This window comes from Phacochoerus africanus, chromosome 4 (genome assembly GCF_016906955.1).
Source record: "Phacochoerus africanus isolate WHEZ1 chromosome 4, ROS_Pafr_v1, whole genome shotgun sequence".
Taxonomy (NCBI): Eukaryota; Metazoa; Chordata; class Mammalia; order Artiodactyla; family Suidae; genus Phacochoerus; species Phacochoerus africanus.
Genome location: NC_062547.1, coordinates 85163302 through 85184628, shown reverse-complemented (window position 1 = coordinate 85184628; position 21327 = coordinate 85163302). Strand labels below are relative to the sequence as shown.

The 21327-nt window shown below is 43.4% G+C and overlaps 1 protein-coding gene across 2 annotated transcripts in view; it reads right to left on the bottom strand.

Moving 5' to 3' along the window:
- Window positions 1-21327, bottom strand: part of SV2C (synaptic vesicle glycoprotein 2C) — a 238883-nt gene that overhangs the window by 112937 nt on the left and 104619 nt on the right. The window contains exon 3 of one of the 2 annotated variants that reach the window (XM_047778136.1): window positions 7864-8044. The exons of the other annotated variant lie outside the window; for it this stretch is intronic. Coding sequence (XP_047634092.1) covers window positions 7864-8044 — 181 coding nt within the window. The remainder of the gene's footprint in view (window positions 1-7863; window positions 8045-21327) is intronic. 2 annotated transcript variants of the gene reach the window in all.

The following is a 21327-nucleotide window of genomic DNA, read 5'->3' as shown; positions in this document are numbered from 1 at the left end:
CATGACATTGTAAATTGACTATAGTTTTTTTGTTTTTGCTCTTTAGGGCCACACCTGTGACATATGGAAGTTCCCAGATTAGGTCAAATCGGAGCTGCAGCTGCTGGCCTACGCCGCAACCACAGCAACGCCAGATCCTTAACCTATTGAGTGGGGCCAGGGATCAAACCGGCATTCTCATGGATACCAGGCAAGTTTGTTTCTGCTGAACAACAATAGGAACTCCTTTTTTTTTTTTCTTTCCATTTTTTATTACTCAAATGAATTTATCACATCTGTAGTTGTATAATGATCATAATCTGATTTCACAGGATTTCCATCCCACAGTCCAGGCACATCCCCCCACCCCCCAAACTGTCTCCTCCAGAGACCATAAGTTTTTCAATGTCTGTGAGTCAGCATCTGTTCTGCAAAGAAGAGGAACTCCTATATCAACCATAATTTAAAAAAGGAAAAGATATGGAGATATAAACACATATTCCGGGGAAAAGGTGTGTTTCTAAGAAAACATAACTGCCAACTCCCCTAGCCCTTGTTTGCAAATCAGGTTGGTGCCCTAAGGCCAGCAAATCTATATAGGTTTGTGTATCCACAGCAGTAGATTTGGTGCCATGAGGTGGGTGGGTGGGGGGGAGGTATATTCAGACCAGGATTCTAATGCTATCTAGAAAAAAAAGTTAATCTCACTATTGAGAGAGGTGAAAGCATCAGCTCCCACAGCACCTAAATGGTGTCACGAATAAAGATGGTGATGATCTTCAGGATGATCTGTAAGAAACGATGACAAAAAAATGCCGACTTTTCCAGCCACATGCTGTATACACCTACCCATCCATTCTTCCCCTCATCCTCCCACTCACCTGCCATCTACTGGTCCATTCATCACCCACTCATGGAGGCTCTCACCCAGCCAAAATCTGGTCCAGCAATGTCACCCAACGCTGGCGGTAAAGGCATGAATAAGACAAGTTCCTGCCCTCACGGAGCTCAGAGAGTTAATTCTAAAGGGTGCGTATGGCTAATTTTTCACAATTACACATTGTTTGAGTCTGGGAGATCTCTTGCTCTGTTACTTCTTTCTCTCTTGGGATCAACAGTACCTTTGCCAAAGGGTATACTGGGAAATAAAGTGTGTCCCAAAGGTCAGTTGTTGTTGGCACTTCTCATAAAAGGCACTAAGACAGTATTCCCCAAGAGAAATGGCATGTGAACCACATACATAATTTTTAACTTTCTAGAAAAGATACTAACACAAAGGAAAAAAAATCGGGTGAAGTTACCTTTAATACATATTCATTTAACCCAAGGTACCCAAATACTATCATTTTAACACAGGATCAATATAAAAAGATTGCATTCTTTGGTACGTGCCATCTTTGAAATCCAGTGCTGTGTATTTTACAATCAGAATACACCTCAATCTGGCCACATTTCAAGCGCTCAGTGGCTGAATAAGAAAACACTGACGCACTGTTTACAATTTGGGTTTGCAATTATTTTTCGATTAAAGATAATTTAGTCTGTTGCCTCATCTTCATATTGGAAAAGGTCTCTTCATCCTAATTCTCTGGGTTGAAACCTTCTTGAACTCAATCTGAACTCAAAATGTTTATTTAGTGTCTACCATGTATCAGACATTGTAAGGTAGAAAATCACAGACATTTCTCATTGAATCTGAGACAGCACAGCCTGGTGGTTATGAGCATGGAGTGGGACCTCGGACACTTGCTTAACCTCTCTGCGTCTCAACCTCCTCATCTGTGAACTGGGTAGAATAAATAACATCTGCCTCATAGAGTCACTGTGAGGTTTAAATGAGTCAGAATTTATAAAGTGCTTAACACAGCATCTCTCACAGGGTAAGAACTGAATAGGTGTTTGATAAAAGTTGAAAAATGGGTTTGCATTTTTTCCCAACATGACAAGGAAATAAAACCTTATAGTTTAGAATTAGATAGACTAAAACTCAGAAGACCTGGGGGTCTATTGAACATTTAAAAGTCACTTTATCTGTGCCTCATTTTTCTAATTTACAAAAGACACAGTATTTTCCCCTACCTTGTTATTTAAAATGTGGAAATAAATGAGGTTTTACATATAAAACACTTTGAAGAATTCCAGTTAGTGGTGGTCATCTCTCCAAAGCCAAGGTATTCTGGTTATCATAACTTTATACAGTTATAATATAATATAGTTACAGTTTATTCAGTTAATGGATGGATATTGCAAACAGCAACGAAGCATGCCTTGGTGAGGCTCCATTTGCAGAGGGAGAAATAACTATTATTCATTCTCTTACCGTATACAGACACTGAAATTTCATTTTAATTTTTGTTGCTGATGTATTTTTCTCCTGACCTTTATACTTAGCAGTGCCAGGCCTTCAGTGAGAAGCTCCCAACTCTGACATTGCCTGGCATCTGAAGCATTATCATTCCCATAATTAACAGTGACTGGAAACAAATAATTTAATTCTGGGCAAAGGAAAATGAATCAATGGTGTCAACTCCATTTCCCATCTTTCTAATTTTCTGTAACAAAAGAGGAGACGGAAATGTCTGTTCCCTGGTGCGAGATCCACTTAGGCAAGTGAGAGACAGATGAATAATTGGTGATGTCCTATTCCTCGTTCCTGAAAACACGGCTGTCGCCGGCAGGAAGATCATTCTTTGTGCTGAATAAATATTTAAAGTTGCATAGAATATGGCAGCTGGACGTATTTAAATTTCTAAGAAAATAAACTCGTGACTTAGTGTGGTGAATTAAGAGGGGAGCACATTTCGAGAGAGTACCTCTATCATAAACCCAGGTTGATCTCAGGCTAAAATGAGAGTTCCTTTTATATGCAAAAACAGGAATACAACACAGCACTGCTACTGCTACTTCAGCCACAAAATAAGAGAAAGCAAACGGAAGCCTGTGGCATTTGCAATAAAATCAACACTGAGAGGTCTTATTCTTGGATTCAGAAAGCACAACCTACTTGCTCACAGGGTAGCCCATTCCAAAGGACTTCACTGCAGTTTAAGTCTTAGCTGTGTCATTCCTGGTTCCACTGCTGAACCTTAATTTGTAAAAGGAAGGGTCTGGACTGTGACCCAGAAATTCTTTTTCTCCCCTGAATTCCCCAGTGTGTAGAACTGGTGGACAGGTGTTCTACCAACGTAGAGGTCTGTCAGTTGCTCCATCCATTTCCATTACGCATTCTGGAACTGAGAAATAACCAAGGATGGACTCAGGGACCCTCAGGCCCACTGTGAGGTGGACCTGAGCTACAATTCCACTGATCACCTGACCTCCATAAGTCTCTTCCCTGACAGGTGGATCACAGCGACATCTGGCGTCTCCTGGAATTCAGAGCCAGTGCCTAGTCACCCCAAAAAGCCTGCTTATTTCCTTTTCCAACATGCAGTTACCCTGGCAAAAGGCTATCATCCTTTTGGAGAAGGCTGGGAGAAAGATGAGCAGTATAAACTTCCAGCAATGTACTAGAGTCCTTCCACCAGGAGACCTGGTCTCCCCTTCATTCAGTGGGGGTCTGTAAACTGGCTCAAGTCTGGGAACTGACTGAGGGGCCACACCTCTCGGTTTTTATGATGCAAGTTAAACTTTTGGTTACTTGACTCAGAACTCTTCCCCTTATATGGATCAAGTAAGATTTTGCCTAACTTCCAATCTATTTCACTTCTAGGACACCATGGCTTCAGGTCTGTGCTGGTCAGACTCCACTGCTGCTGTGACTGGGGTCCTTTATAGCAGCCACAGCCACCTTGCTTTGAAAGATGAAGCAGTAAAGGGCAGACTGATCCATCTCTGCCCTCTTGGAATTCACAGGCTGGTGGAGGAAAAAAATAAACACATACAAAGCAAATATTTTTAGGCATCTATCCCTGCTACCAAGAAAACTGACAGGGGTCTGTGATGAGAGTCACCGGGAGCCGGGGTCTCAGGATGGCCTCTCAGAGGTTGTGAGTACTGAGGGCTCTGGCAGAAGATTCTATGAAGCAGAAAGGATGGCAAGAGTGATGCTGTTGGGAAATGCAGGGAGCGTTGGAGGGTCTGAGCATCAGAGTCCCAGAGAGGAAAAATTCCCAACACACTGAAGAGAATGCAGAATGCCCTTGATCATCCAGTTTTCCTCAATTTAAAAACCAGATCAGATATGGATGAAGGGAGCTGCCTAGTAAGTAGAAATAACAAGATCTCTTATTTAAGTCTCCAGGATCAAAGTCTTAATTCTTTGGCTTAAGTTTTATTAAAGACAGTTTAAATAAAAAGGGCCTATGTCAAAACTTCAGCTGCTTATGTACTGAGTTCATCGGCCATGGCATGAAAAGAGTTTAAACATGACATGCCTTTAAAACAAGAAGAGCCTTCAAGTGGAAACTGCTTTCTTGTTGGCAATTGTGTCATGGTTTCCTCTTTCTGTGAATGCCCCTGTGGCCACCCCAGGTACTGACTGGTTCTTACAGGTGGAGGATGGGAGAGCTGTCTACCTTCCCTCTACCACCAGACTGGAAGCATCTGGGGGCCAGGGCTCATCTGTCGCCATGAAATGTCTTCCATGGATTCAGAGAGAGAGAGAGAGAGAGCAGGTGCAAAAGGGAAAGGTTTGCTTTTTGCTTTTTGTTGTTTTTTAGTTGCATTGGAATGGAATTGGAGAAAACAGAGACTTGGCTGAGACCTTCCAGAGATTCAGAGACAGGGTGTGCAGAGGGACACTGTAGCTGCTGAGAAAACCCCTCTGCCTTCAGGGTAGCTCTCTACTTGTTACTACATGGAGTTCCCCTTGTGGCTCAGAGGTAATGAATCCAACTAGTATTGATGAGGACTCGGGTTTGATCCCTGGCCTCACTCAGAGGGTTAGGGTTCTGGCATTGCTGTGGCTGTGGCGTAGGTCCCAGACACAGCTCAAATCCCATGTTGCTGTGGCTGTGGGGTAGGCTGGAAGCTACAGCTCCAATTCAACCGCTAGCTTGTGAACATCCATATTGACACAGGTGCAGCTCTAAAAAGACAAAAATAAAACAAAAAATTTAAAAAACAATTAAAAAAACAAACAATGGCAGCTCCAAACAAAACAAAACAATACCAAGTATGTAACATGGCCCAGAAACTCAGCTAAGGAAGACCGATCATGTTTTCCTTCACAACTGCATTTCTCAGGTGCCTTCAGATGCTGGGTGTTTTGCCACCTAGACCCAGGTGAGGAAGCTGACATCACTCATCATTCTCCCCAGCCCACCCCCCAGCCTAGGACATCTCAGTCTAGTCTTGGGATCAGGGATGCTCCATTACACTTGCTTGTTTTCTCCCACGTCGCTGCCCACGATTTGTCTTTTCTGTTTCCCTCTTGGGTGAGACTTGAAATTTCAAAATGAGAAAGAGGCCTCTTTTTCCTTTGCCCTCTGTGGTCATGGCGAGGCTGTGAGCACAGGACAGTTTAGCTGAATGAATGGAAGGGAGAACCGAGAGAGAATGGGGGCAGCCAAGGTGGGGGTGATGGTGTTTCTACACAGTATCCCTCATTTCCGTGTACTTCTGTGTACTCTACCACATTAATCTCACTTGATCTTCCTACTCCAAGGGAGGAATGTAAAGTACTAGCGTCTCTCTTTGACAAAAGAAGAAGCAGGTTGGAGAGTCCAAAGGACTTTCCCAAGGCTTCACAGTAAAGGGCAATGAAGTAAAAGTCAAGGAGGACTTGGGTTTCTGAACTCCCCATCCTGTGGCAACCTGGCAGAGGCACAGTGCTTGAGTCTCTGGTACCACAAGTTACACAGCCTGAGTTGGCAACAGACAGTCTGTGCTTGGCCAGGTAAATTATGTTATTATGTAGAGGTGTGCAGCCCTGAGCTGCTGGCTGAACAATGATTTGTCTGCCATAGCGAAAAGGATGATGTTGGGAATACCCAAGCAGTTTCTGTCTCTGTAGGGCCTTTGAATTAGCTTCTGGACAGTCCCTCAGGTCGGAGTATTCTGCAGCCACCAGAATGGCCCTTTTCCCTGCAGTCAACTGGGTTGACCATGTCATCATCCAGACAGGCAATTAAAATTGCCATAATAATGAGACCACAGCCAGGTACTTTTGAGTCTGTGGCTCTCACTGACACTTCCTGGATACGACTGCACATGGAAAGGCCTGGAAAATTCAGACCTCAGGCTATTAGCTTTTTCCTGACAGGCTAGTGATATGATGTAGGTAAAAGAAAGCAGAAGGAAGCTTTCGGCGTGGCGAGAATACCTTATCCTATGGACCCCGAGCAGGTCCTTTAACAAAGAGCGCCAAACAACTCCTCTTCTTCCTCCGGTATCTCAAGTCACTCAGCATTAGGTCTACAGAGGCCCCCTGAATCCATGACCCAAATTACCTCCCCAAGGATGACATATATATGTAACTAGTCTCCCACAGAGCCCTGAGCACCAAGGATCCCCTCTGCTGAGGAAAAACCCTCTTTCCCCATCATTACAAAGCAAATCACTGATTCTGATCATTTTTCTCCAGGAGAAAAATATTTTCACACTTTCCCAAACTTTCCAACCCTCTTGGTTTACTGGAATGGTCTTTTTTCTAAGGAAAACAACTGAGATTTGTGCAACTTAGCTGCATATTTGCAAAGTGCCCACTGTGTGCACAAGGTAACACAGGAGAGGCGCTAAGAAGATAAAAAAAGAATATTAGAAAAAGCTATGGCTAATCCATGAATCTCTGTACATGCACAAATCTTGTGGCAGAAAATGACATAAAAAAGTAAAAATATTTTGAATGAATTTCAAAAGTGACCTCTCAGTCTGCATGAGGAAATCTTTGTACCAGAAATGATCCACTTCTACTATCTTTTTCTCTGATGCCTTATGTTCCCATTAAGCTTAGCTCTGATTTTAAAGTGCTACTCTATGTAATTAAGAGAGATGGGTTGCAGTTTTCTGACTTTTGCTTGTGGTAAAATTTGCTGTGTGGGTACCACTATCATGAGCCACCACAACTGATCTAGTTCTCATGCTCATAACCCAGCCCAGCCTCTTGTCCTTTCTTCCCTCATTTTTATTTTATTTTCTATTATTCCTATAGATTCATCTTATGCTAGATCCCTCAGAAACAAAGACTCCAATGAAAACAAAGTTTTCAAGCATGAATCAGAAATTTCACATTTTCACTTTTTTTTTTTTCTGTATCAAAGCAGAGTTTCGTGGACTGTCCTAATTGAGCTGTTGGGTTTTACCACGCTGATTCACCTAGTCTAGTAATAAGTGCTTCAAGTTCATAAAAAATGACTGCCCCACTGGCTATACTATGGGCATTCACTTGGCTAACAGCACAACACCTGTTAATTCAACAGGACTCAGGAACTTACAAAAAGAACCTATTGCATCTCAAGAAGCAGCCTTCCTCCCTAAATATGCTGTTAACATAGATCAATAAAATATTTACTTGAGACATTCTCACTCTGGATTTAAGAGCATGCTTGGATGGTGCGAAGCTTTAATGAGGTCATAAAATGTAGGACCAGAGCTACTTTTTGCTTACATTTTCAGAAGGAAAAAACCAGACATTTATGAATGTGCACTGCCATGGAAACAGCATTCTGTTTAAAACAATGCCCATTTCCTAGACATAAAACACTAAAAGAACCAGCCACGGGAACACCATTGTGTGCTGTCTTTTCTTCTGGATTTAAAGGATGATAATTATATTTCTAAGAACCAGCATTGTGGCTCCCAAGGCTGACATGAAGGTGGGCAAAGGGATGCGTTACAGGATAATTTCTTGGTAATGAGGGCCTCTAGAGGAGAAAACATGCACATTATGTTTTTGTGGAGAATAAACACATTACTCTAAAATACCAAAGGGAAAAACCTTACCCGAATCCAGAAAGCAAGCGACAGAAGAGAAAGAAGCCATAACCTTGGACAAATGAAGAAAGGAAGGCAAAGAATCCGTTGATAGACATGCAAATCAGAAGAGACTGCTTCCTTCCCACTTTGTCCGCCAGTCCTCCCCAGAAGAAGGCCCCCACCATCATCCCGAGGTACACTATGCTGCCTGCAACACAGAAAACAGAGAAAGACATCAGAGAGGCGGAGTAAATGGCACAGGTCACAGCAGATCAACAAGAGACAAAGCACATTCCAAAATTTTGCAGGGAAAAACTTCCTTTTTTTTTTTTGGCTTTTTAGGGCCATACCTGTGGCATATGGAGGTTCCCAGGCTAGGTAGGGGTCGAATCAGAGCTATAGCTGCTGGCCTGTACCACAGCCACAGCAATGCCAGATCTGAGCCGAGTCTGCAACCTACACCACAGCTCACAGCAACTCCTGATCCTTAGAAAAAGTTCCTTTAAAAATAGATCCTTCGGGACACTTAGATCAGCTTTCAAGTTGGAAAGCAAGCTCTGTGGGCTCCCTTGGGCTGCCACGGTTGATGGCAAGGGCAAAAGAGTAAACAGTCAAGTTCTCACCAGCTTTTTGGGGAGGGATACCTTGTGGGCAGCCACAAGGAGGCTCCATACAGAACAATTCTGCAGTGTGACTCAGGGCTGTGTCCCTTTTGTTCTGAATGCTCAGCTTAACCCACAAGATCAGGATGGGAGCCTGAGTCAGGGGCCCCCAGGTCAAAGTGGATGCCCCAGCCTGCTTCAAATCTCTGCCATAGCACATGACCAGGGCCAGGTCCAGACTCTTGGGCACCCTCTGGAGGATTTCATGGGTTCCCTCTGGTTCCTCCTGAAAGCCCTGCCCTTCCTTGGGAAGAAAGGGAAACCAGAGTAATATTTCAAGAGTTAATCTTAAATTGGTCTCAAATTCTGTGCAGAAGAGAAAACTTTTTCTTGGGATCAAGAGCTTAAGGAGCCTGGAGTTCCCGTCGTGGCTTAGTAGAAACGAATCCGACTAGGAACCATGAGGTTGTGGGTTTGATCCCTGGCCTTGCTCAGTGCATTAAGGATCCAGCGTTGCCATGAGCTGTGGTGTAGGTCATAGATGCGGCTCAGATCTGGTGTTGCTGTGACTGTGGTTGGACCCCTAGCCTGGGAACCTCCATATGCCGGGCCGTAAAAAGCAGGAAAAAAAAAAAGAGCTTAAAGAGCCTTAGGAAGAAAAAAATTATGGTTAATACTTTGGGAACTGTCAAACTCATCGTGGTTGGCTTTGCTTTCATAAGAGAAACAAATGGAAAATCAAGAGTTAGATACATGTCCCTCTTGGCATCACTGAGTATACAGTTGAGGTGTGTGTGTGTGTGTGTGTGTGTGTGTGTGTGTTTTAATTTTATTGAGTACAGTTGTCTTACAATGTTGTATTAGCTTCAGGTGTGCAGCAATGTGAATCAGTTATACATACATATATAGCAATTTTTTCCCTATATAGATTATTACAGAATACTGAGTAGATGTCCCCGTGCTCCACAGTAGGTTCCTGTTAATTATCCATTCCACATACAGTAGTGTGTATATGTTACTGAGTGTTCTAATTCACTTGCTTCTTCTCAAAAACTAAGCTCCCATAAGCTTTGTTCAGAGTCTTTTGCAGGATGAAATATTAGGTATCACAAATGTTACTTCAGGGAGGTTTCTAAAAGGGTGTGCAAAGCCTAGGGAAAACTGCATAATTAATAAATGAACGTTTGGCTTTAAAAAGCTACCCACGGGAGTTCCTGCCGTGGTGCAGTAGAAACGAATCTGACTAGGAATCATGAGGTTGCAGGTTCACCCCCTGGCCTTGATCAGTGGGTTAAGAATCTGGTGTTGCCCTGAGCTGTGGTGTAGGTTGCAGACACAGCTTGGATCTGGCGGGGCTGTGGCTCTGGCATAGGCTGGCAGCTGTAGCTCCAATTAGACCGCTAGCCTGGGAACCTCCCTATGCTGTGGGTACAGCCCTAAAAAGGACAAAAACACAAAAAGAAATAAATAAAAAGCTACCCACATCTTTTATCTATTTCTGCTTTTTCCTTTGCTTTCACCAAAGTACCATTTGACTAGTTCCCTTCTCAAAGGCATGTTTGAGACCCTCGGCGGCATTTAAGTTGCAGGCTGAGAAAACATTTCTTTAGATTAGCTGGGTAATATCCTACTTAAACATTCACCCAAATTCATTTGCTTAACACACAGTTAATGAATCAGTATGAGACCCATTTGGCAAAATCTGGTGATGCCACATCAGTGACATGTAGATGCTGCTTTGCAGAGAGCTGCGTACAGATAGCTATGGTGAATGGCAAATGATGGAGCAACTATACAATGAGACACAACAGAAGCTTTTTCTATTTAGACTGGGGGACTGCAAAGAGGTGGGTGGTCACCCTTTGCCTGGGTGGGGATGGCATATTTTCCTCTGTACTCTGGGGCGACCATATACAGATCCTCCTCCTCAATAAAGATATTACTCACATCATGAGGCCCAAAGCATGTCCAGAAGATAATTTAAAGAATGTATCAGGGCAAAGTAAAGGAATTCCCAAAGCAGATAGATTCACCCAGGGAAATGCATATGTAGCATATTTCTTATTTAAAACCTTAGAGGCTCAAGTTTGCCACTCATGCCTCTAGAAGAATAATCAGTAGCTAAGCTGCTTTATGATAATGCCTGTCTTTATAAATGTCTACAAATCAGAAAGTGAGCTCCACTGATCAGGAATGGCCTGTGGCTTCTTCAGTCTAAAGACTGGGGAATCCTTCCTTCCCTCCATTTTTTTCCCCCTTTCGGCTGTGCTCGTGGCATTCAGAAGTTCCTGGCCAGGGATTGAACCTGCACCACAGCAGCGACCTGAGCCACAGCAGTGACAACACCAGATTCTTAATCTGCTGAACCACCAGGGAACTCCAAAGGGGGCTCTTTCTTATAGCTCCAGCCCTAGGAAAAAAAATGGTCACTAGCACTTGTGGAACCCTTACCTGTTTCTAAATGTTTGCATGAATGAACTTATTTAATCTTCTCAATATCCTCAGAGGGGTCTGAGGTTAATACCATGGGAGCTCCATTCCTTGGTGGGAAAGCTGAAGTCCTGGGAAGCTAACAATTTGACCGTAGGAAAGTGGGTGGCGACTACATCCCAGTCCATCAGCAGCTCTTTGTACAATGAAGTTATGATTCCTTGCACCAGTCTGGCTGCCCTTCTTGTGAAAACACCTCAGGGTGTCCAGGCTCTTGTATGGTGGTATTACCTAAACTTGAAAGCAGTACCTCAAAGCTCCCTGAGGTGCCCTCTCTCTGGACACCACCCTCAGAGAATGAGAGTGAAGTCTGGGATGGCAGAAAATGATAGACTGGAGCTGGGGGAAATGCTGGTCTGTCCTACCGGAGCAAGTGATAAGGGAGGCAGTTCGCCTTCTCAGACATTCTGAATGGGTACATTCCTGATCTGGGTTTGGGGGGTAAGGGAGTTAATGCTAAAAAAAAAAAAACCCAAAACAGCTGGAGGATGCCAGAGCAAAAATGAAAATCTCATTTCTTGTTAAAAAGAGCAGACTACTCAGAGTTCCCACGGTGACTCCGGGGGTTAAGAATCCGACTAGAATCCATGAGATGGGCCATGCAGCTTGGATCCCATGTTACTGTGGCTATGGCATAGGCTGGCAGATATAGCTCTGATTTGACCCCTAGCCTGGGAACCTCCATATGCCAAGAGTGTGACCCTACAAAGCTAAAAAAATGGAGGCTCCTGCACTATGCACCAAAGGAGGAGTTGTAACTCCCTTGCTTTTCCTGGTGCAGGAGGAAGGATGCTCCTGCTGGGCAGGTCTCCATACTCTGTCATCCTCATCCTCCAGTCAGTCACCTGCAGCTGCATCTTCCCTAAGCCAGATCAGAGCTTCAGAGAGGGATGATTCTAGCACTTGAAGGGCTCAGACTGGATGCTAGATTCCCCCCACCCAGCAGTAGCATGAGGACACAGCCTCACCCTGGGAGCCTCTTAAACTTCACAGGCAATAAAGCCTGAGAGATTGAGCCTGTCCTGGACTCCTGTGATGAGGATGGCTTAGTGACTTGACAAGGGGCACAAAGTCCCCATCGATTATTAGCACCTTATACTTAAGCCACTTGAAAATAAAACCTCAAAGTAATACTTATTACGGGTTTTAATACAAAAGTAAAATAAAATGGCTCATCATTTAATTCCCCCAGAAATCCTTATTTATGTATCTATACTTATTTAAAAAAACAAAACAAAAACCAAATATGCCTCCATGGCCAATAATTCAAACCACACAAATGTACCGAATGAAAAAGTCTTCCCTTCCACCCTTGGTCCTCTTCTCAAAGGTAACTATTATCAAAATGTTTTCTGGGAGTTCCCATCGTGGCGCAGTGGAAATGAAGCCGACTAGGAACCATGAGATTGTGGGTTCGATCCCTGGCCTTGCTCAGTGGGTTAAGGATCCAGTGTTTCCGTGAGCTGTGGTGTAGGTCACAGACGCAGCTCAGATCCCGAGTTGCTCTGACTGTGGCATAGGCCAGCGGCTACAGCTCTGATTCAACCCCTAGCCTGGGAACCTCCATATGCTGCAGGTTCGGCCCTAAAAAAAAAAAATAAATAAATAAATAAAAAACCCCAAAACGTTTTCTAACTCTTCCAGTAAGTTTATAATATAAATATGTAAAAATGGATATCCAATAGGAATTGTCTGTTAAATACAGGTTTTTTGTTTGTTTTTCCTGTGCAGTGTTTATCTTGTCTCTTATCATGTTTAGGATTTCTAAACTAAGCAAACCAGGAATAAATCTCAATGAGAATTTTAATAATTTCTTCAAAATACATTCCATATATTTCAGAAAAGCATTTACCATCAGCTAATAGGGGGAAACCAAACAATTATTTCTCCATCTCTATTATTTTTATGTCTAAAATAAATCCACCCAATCTCCTTAAAAGAGTGGCTATTAAGTTCCATTTAAAAAATTTACTGAGTACCCACTATGTGTGACTTTTCCTGAGGTGCTAGAAATACAGGGCTAAGTTATGATCCCTGACTTTGGAGAAGGAAAAACCCAGCAAACCTTCATCCAATGTTTACGCTAAGTCAGAAGAGATGGGAGACAATCATACTAAGTATAAGTCAGTCAGACAGCGAGACCCCAGCATCCTATGCTATCACTTACATGTGGAATCTTAAAAAAGGACACAATGGACTTCTTTGCAGAACAGATACTGACTCACAGACTTTGAAAAACTTATAGTTTCCAAAGGAGACAGGGTGGGGGCTGGGGGGATGCACTGAGGGATTGGGATGGAAATGCTATAAAATTCGGTTGTGATGATAGTTGTACAATGACAAATGCAGTAAAACTCATTGAATAATTTTAAAAAGAGAGAGAGAAAAAAAAAGAAGAGATGGAAGACTACTTCTCACCCATTATTTCACACAACCCTCCCAACAACCCCATGACTCAGGGCCAAGACAGAGAGGGTCAACCGGCCCAAAACCTTCCACGGCTTCCTGGGGACACATGACTGGAACAGAACGGTGCAGTCAGGTACCTGGGTTCCAAGTTTCTGAACTCCTCTCCTATTCCACCAAGATGGCTTAAGGAGCTCATTGTTCAGTGAGGAATATGCATGACTGAATGAGCCCAACTGCAAGGCATGGGCTCCAATGGAGGTGTAAGTGGGGGCAGAGGGGCGCCAGGGGGCTAATAATTCTGACTGTGGCCTCTGAGAAGGGAATATCTGAGAGGATTCTAAAGGACAAGAAAAATTTCAAGCTAGTATTACATTTCTCCATAACAAACAGGTTTAGAAAAAAAAAATGTAGTACTGAGCTGTTATTTTCACTTCTATCCTAGCTAAAAATATGTTTCAGATCCAGAGGTAATAATCTCTTGTGCCTACACTGGGTTACTATGGGTAATAAGATGTGTCACTGGGCATGCTAGGGACAGAATTAAACCTACCCGATAGCTTATTTGAGACAAACAGCACGACTAGAAGATACATGTTTTGCTCACGTAATCTAATTAAAGCCAAGTCTTTGAATGTTAGCAAAGACGTACTGTGAATAAAAGTACAAACGCTCTGGAGGCCTGCCCCTTGTTTGTTTTCACGTGTCCATTTTGTCTTCGTGATGCTCTTATGTCCCTGAAAACTTAGAGCAGGACAAGCTCATGATAATGGACCAGCCTTTTCTCCTCTCCACTCCTCATGCTGCTGCTGATGGCCAGAATAAGTCCCTTATTATACAGACTGAGGCTGAGAGAAGCCAGGACTTAAAATCAGTCTTCTAGAACCTCATTCTTCAAAGTATGACTCCTTGACCAACAACACTGGCACCCTGGGGGGAACTTGCTAGAAACACTCCATTCTGGACCTACAGACTCAGAGTCTGCATCTAAACAAGGTTCCCATATGGTCTGTGTGCACTTTAGAATATCCAATCTCTTGGGCTAGAACATGATGAAAGATACTATTAGAAAAAGAAAGTCTATATATGTATGACTGGGCCACTGTGCTGGACAGCAGAAATTGGCACAACACTGTAAATCAACTATAATTTCAATAAAGAATCTGAAAGCACTATTTAGTTTGGTGTGCTTTCCATTAAAACAACCTCTCTAATACATTTTTTAACTTAGAGTTTGTATTTGTCTAATACACACTTGAGGGGAGGAGATGCAGATGTCAGAACGTTTAATTCCAAAAACACAGAACAAGCATGGTCTCCCAATAGAGGCTGGAGACCTCCGAAGGGCAAGGAGGAACCCGTGCCTCTCCCAGGACCTGCCTTTCTTAGGAGCAGCAAGAGGCAGACCTCCAATGTGATTAGAGGCTATGAGTTTCAGATCCTCTTATGAATCTAATGAATTCAGTGGGCCTTTCAGGAGGAAGAGCTTGGCCTGAGAAATAAACACCACTTGAGACTCATTCTTCTCCCACCATAGCTGGGGCTCAGGACATCCTGGGTCAGCCAGCCTCTTGGTCCAGGTCTCTCAGACAGAAAGAGGCCTCAAACATCACTTCCCCATTAAGGGATTTTCTAACATGGGGACCAACTCGTTTTATTTCATCATACCCCACCCACTCCGCCTCCACCTCCCCTGACAAATACCATGTTTCCATTATATCTCTGTGCTAAGCTGCTTTTGATTCCTTGTGACAGTCCCTAAGGGGGGCACATCTTTCCCCCCAGCACCACTTAAACTCAACAGAACAATTTTAAGAAATGGAATACAGTGGGTTTTCTCCTAATAATTTTAGCCAATAGCTTTTTTAAAAATGGTTTTAAGCATTTCGGTTATCCATGGCGAATGCATTACCCTATAATTCATTACACCCTTTATTTACAGATGGATTTTCAATAAAAAACAGTCTGTGGTGGTGTTCTGAATTCAGTGATAAGTAATCTCCATGAGGCCATGCTCGGGCTCACCTTTTACAAGGAGATTTTCTTAGGCTGAAACAAAATTTGAAGTCCAAGTGAAACAAAAATAAATCTTTAAGAATAACAATGACAGTTCAGGAGACGGTTGGTGAAAAGAATAATATAATATGATCCATTGTAGTCACAGGATTGAGAAAAATGCTGTATTCCCTAAATTACACTCACTACTTTTTAGGCTCTCTGTGTTTATACCTAGCCTGCTTATGAGAGTTCTGCTGTTATTAGCTATGTATCTAAAATGCAAGAGGAAGGTGCATTTATTTTCCCAAAGGTGGAGTTTTCTCCCACAGACTTGTTACACATGTAGTAAAAACCCACTTACCCAATGCTTACTTAACCAACTGAATGGATTAACGAATCCACCCACAAACACACTGGGGATTATTTCCCATCTTTCTTCTTCTACCAGCAGTGCTTTAAGCTGTATATATACCTAGCCTACTTATGAGAGTTCTGCTGTCATTAGTTACGTATCCAATTAAACATCAGTCACATTAATAATGAAATATGAGTGTGAAAGGAATAGAAGCTATTCCTATGAAAATTAACTTAAGAAAGACTGGTGGAAGCTGAGTTGTAAAAGCACATTTATCAAATAAATGTATTAAATAAACATCTTTATATCAAATAGATAATTATTACATATTCAATAAAAATGTATTGTTATATTAAATAAAATTATATTAAATAAATGTGAGCCATCCACCTCTAAAAGACTGAGAAAATCATAAAGATGAAAGATTCCACGCTTAGATGGAGGCATATCAAAGAAATTGAAACAGAAGATCCAAGTCACACAATGAAGATAAAGCCAATGGCTGTGAAGATGCAGGAAAGACGATGGGTTACTTCATTCCGAAGCTCCCTACTCAGAGGGTGTCTGTGCTCCTGCATCCAAAGACGGTTGAAGGAAAGCAAGCCTATGTGTTAAAATACAGTGTCCAAGTCCCTTCACTTACACTGTACGTTTTTTTCTGCTTTTACCAACTTTTCTATTAACTGATCAATTACCAGTCTGGACTTAATTAGATAATAAGGTTTCTATCTTGCCTCTGAGGACTCCTGAAGACATGCTTTTGTGCTTAAAGAAATCTGGTGCGCATAGCCATTGGAAGAGTCAAAATCATCCACTAAATATCTTATCACTGACGTCACTACTAAAATAGCATCTCCTTAAGATCGATTCCAGCATTCACAACTTTACTTTCCCCCATTTCGTCAAAGGTTTTTTTTTTTTTTTAATGTATATTAGCAAAGTCTGTGGAATGAATACGGAGATATCCAGGACTAGTTCCAGTCTCCCTAGGACTGGCTGTAAACTGTCGGGCTAGTCTTTCAGCTTCCTCTGTGTCAAATGGTGGGCCATGGTCAGCCTGGTAAAGCTGGACCAGTCTTTCTCTTCTTTCTCTCTCCTTTGCTGACCTCTAATACATCCTCCCCACCCATCCGTGGATGCAGAAACTTGCACAGCAGCTGCCGTGTGATTGCTACTCCTGGACCCCTAAAATAGTGAGCTATGAGTGTGGCCATCCCTTGGCCAGACCCCACAGCAGTCCATAAAAGGCTGATTCTTGAGAGCGCTGTATCTCCCCAGCTGCCCCTGAACCCACTCAATTCACAGAAGGCTGTAGCATCTTCCTCTTTATCTACAACTTGCTATTTCTCATTGCCACTGGTTTCAAACTCCATGCTTAAATTAGAAATAACATAAAATCTCAAGTTCAGTACTTATTCTATGGGATTCTTCCACTGAATCTGCATAAAAGTGGGCCCATTATTAAAGCAAGGGGGGTTGAGATGGGGGAAGCAGAAGAAGTGGCTTTCTGCTGTTGCTGCTTTTTAGCCAAATGCAATGTCCTTCATCCGTTACTATTTTACCACTCTGAACTTTGGGTCAGGCCCCAAATAGTGAAGAGCCCAGGTCTGTGAAACACATGAACTAGATCTGAATTTCTGCTCTACCATTCACTAGTGGTTTGATCCTGAGTAAGTCACTTTCTTTCTTTGTGCTTCAATCTCTTCCTCTGTATAATGGGGCTAATAATAATATTCCCCCCGCCACAGGATTGAGGAGGGATTAAATGGGTTAAAGCACAAAGCACTGTGTTCAATATAAAACAACAGCTAATTTAACTACTGCTGTGAGAGAAAGAAAAGGGGAAAACAAAATGGTGATGGAAGAGAAAATAGGAAGAAACGAAGGGACGCTGGAGTGGTATATAAAGTAAAACCACAGCTTTTGGCCTCCTTCGGCTCAAGTTCTGAATAGAAGCCACCTGAAACAGCTCTGGAAGAGTTATCTAATTTTGTAAATCTCAAAGACATTCTTTTGCAACTTGAAACTATTTAAATAAGTACCAATAGGCTTCTCCTAAAACCAACCCCTCATTTTTTCCAATTACTACTGTTTTTAGTAGTCAGAGGTAAGGACTGTGATGCATCTATGCATCTATGGACTTACAGAAAAACAAATAATAATAATACTATCAGGAGTTTCCTTTGTGGCTCAGCAGTAATGAACCCGACTAGTATTTATGAGGACTCGGGTTCAATCCCTGGTCTGGCTCAGTGGGTTAAGGATCTGGTGTGGCCATGAGCTGTGGTGTAGGTCAAAGACACGGCTTGGATCTATCACTGCTGTGGCTGTGGTACAGGCCTGCAGCTACAGCTCTGATTTGACCCCTAGCCTGGGAACTTCCATATGCTGTGGGTGCTGCCCCCCTTCCCCCAAAAAAGAAAGTAATAATATCAAAAGCATATGTACAAATCAAAGAAAACAAAACCCTTTCTCATTTGCAATGGAGAACATTTGCAACAAAAGTCAGCTCACCTTTGGCAGAAAGAACAGTAAATATCAGGCGCCCTACAGCGCATTTCTGACTTTTACATTTGAAAAGTCTGACATTTAAGTCTGTTGGTCCAGGCAGAGACTGATGTAGCTGCTTGCACAGGCAGGTAGTGCTGTATCAAGCACCATCACCACTTGTTAATTAAATGTTTCTGGACTAAACAGCCTTTGAAGGCTCAAAGACTGAGTTCAGTGAGCCAAATTCAGAAGGACAGTCATGAAAAGAAAGCCCAAACTTTTCTCTAATCTTTCCTCAAGTGGCCAGTGTACACTGGCTAGGGAAAGATATATTTAAATATTTTTGCATGAAAAAAATGTTTTTGTATGTATGGCTCTGCAGGCCCCCCAAAGGGCAATTACAGCCCCCACTTGGGGTTCAAAGCAATAAAGAAACAAGTCTTGGGAATCAAGAGGGCATAAAGCCAGGCATCTTGCAGGGTACGAGGAAAGGGGAGTGAAGAGAGGTCTGCAAATAGGGTATGGACAAGGCCCTCCTTCTCAGCAGCGCATACATTTGGGCAGTGGTTGCAGACAATGGCTGCACATCAGACTATTTGGGAGCTTTAAGGAAAAGACCAACGATGCTCAGACCACACCCAGGGATTCTGCTTTTGAGGGAGGGCTTAAACAACACTACTTTTAACAAACTTTCCAAACAATTCTAATATGAAAGCCTGGGCTTTGAACCTTTAGCTTCCTATAGAGATTAAAAACATGCCAAAAATTAATTACCACTAAATGAAACATATGCTCAAATTAAGGTGAGCATGTTATGCTTAAGGGGGAAAAGGAAGGAGAGACTTAATTAGTTCCAGGGAATCTGGAACCCTTCCCCTAGAAGGTAATGGTGGCTCATGCTGGGTTTCGAACAAGGAGTAAGAATTCTCCAAGTAAAAGGGGAAAGAGCCCAGGGAGGGAAGGAGATCAAGTTCAAAGGTTTGGAGGCTGTCAGCGCACAGCACACTAAGGTGAGCTTAGGTGGTTCAGGATGAATGAGTCCAGGTGCAGGGGCGAGAGGGGTGAGAGATGAGGCTGGAAGTCAGCCCAAAGAGTTGGCCTTTAACTTTTGGGAGGTTCAAAACTAGACTGGACATCATTCACGCCTGAAAAGATCCTTTTAGCAACCCCGTGGAGAACGGACTGCAGAGAACAAAAGACAGCGGGGAGTCGGGGGCAAGGAGGGCCCAGACCAGGGTGAGGCAACCAAGTTCTGACATGCCCCAGCACAAAATTTAAGGAAGTGCTCACTCCCAAGTGTCAGCTCTGCACTTGCATGGCTCTGAGAGTGAGGGCGTCCTTAAATCTGTGCTCCAGGCACCCCGCTCTCTTCACCCCAATCCTGGCCCTGGAAAGAGGACCAGCTGAGGAAGTTTTACCGAGAAGTAGCCCAGGAAAGGAATGAAAACACCTGACTGAGGATGGGGTGGTAGGCTCGGAGAAGAGGGGCAAGGTTGGAGGTACTTTTCATGGTCTGAATCCACAGTTCTTATAAGTGGAGGGGTGAGGCAAGGAAGAGTGGGAGGTGACACTGAGGATTCTGGCCTGGGATGGGTCACAATAATACTAATAAAGAGAAGGAATCCAAGAGGCGGCAGACCTGACAGGGCCAGTGTCTTTTTTTTTTTTTTTTTTTTGCTGTACCCGCATGTGAAAGTTCCTGGGCCAGAGATCAAACCCACGCCACAGCAGTGACCCTTAGCCACTAGGCCACCAGGGAACTCCATAGGCCAGTGTCTTCATCATGTGAGGAAGAGGTTCACGTCAATAACCCTCCTTGTCCCACGTGTAAACAGGGCAGAACAGGGTGGTACAGGCAATGCATGCAAATCCATAAAGCCACGATTAATATAGCAGATCATCAGGAAATAGTTCATGATGGAAGCAGGGCTTGAGATGAGTCTCCAAACAAAAACCAAGAATATGAGTAAGGAGAGAGCAGAATGGCACGTTTGCTCATGCTCAGGCATAGACCACAGCTCGGGGAAAGGTCTGCAGTGGGAAACAGCTCGAAGGGTGGAAGGTTACAGAGTAAGCAGCATGGGTGGAGTGGCTAGGTTGGGGCAGGTGAAGAAGGAATAGAAAATCCTTAAATTTAAGAGGCCAAAAGTTTTAAATGAATTACACAGACAAGGGGAGCCACTGCTGGGCTGGTTTATGAGCAGGGAATTGATGCCATCAAAGGACAAGTGTAAGATGACCAGGACACTTTAGAGCAGGATAGGAAGGAAAATTGTCTCTAAAGGGCTAGAGAGTAAATATTTTAGACTTGGCAGGCTGTATGGGCTCGGCTTCAACTACTCAATTCAGCTGTCGCAGCATGAACACAGCCAGAGACAATATGTAAGCCAATTTGCAGAGCTGTGCTCCAATAAAACTATTGATAAAAAACAAGAAAAGGGCCAGATTTAGTCTGTGAGAGCCTTTGAGGAAAAGTTTCCCTCTAGCTGAGCCCAGAAACTCAGGAAAGACTTGGGCTCGTCTTGGAAGAGGGGACCAGTGGTCTTTGAAGGGGTAATCTCAGTGTAATGATGTCAGCAGAGGACAGGAGACTAAAAAAGAGTGGCAGTGAGGACACGGAGGCAGCAGGAGGAGCTAAGCACAAGTGCCGTTCATAAGAACAAAGGGCTATGATGTTGCCGGGCTGGGAGAAAAATTAGAACACACACACTAGCAAGGGAGAGAGAGAAAAAGAGACAGAAGCGAAACATCAGGCACATAACATGGACACAACTGCCCTGAAACCACAGCCACAAATATAACAGAAAACAGCAAAGGGCCTCTGCTACTACAAGAGTGGGCTATTTTGCCCTTTTATTTTATTTTTTTTCAGGGCTGCACCCACAGCATATGGAGGTTCCCAGGCTAGGAGTCAAGTCGGAGCAACAGCCGCCGGCCTATACCACAGCCACAGCAATGTGGGATCCAAGCTGTGTCTGCGAGCTACACCACAGCTCATTGCAACACCAGATCCTTAACCCACTGAGCAAGGCCTGGGATCAAACACAGATCCTCATGGATGCTAGCCAGGTTCACAACAAGAATTCCAGAGTGGGCTATTTGGGCCAGGGATTGAACCAGAGCCACTGCAGAGACAAGGCCAAGTAGTTA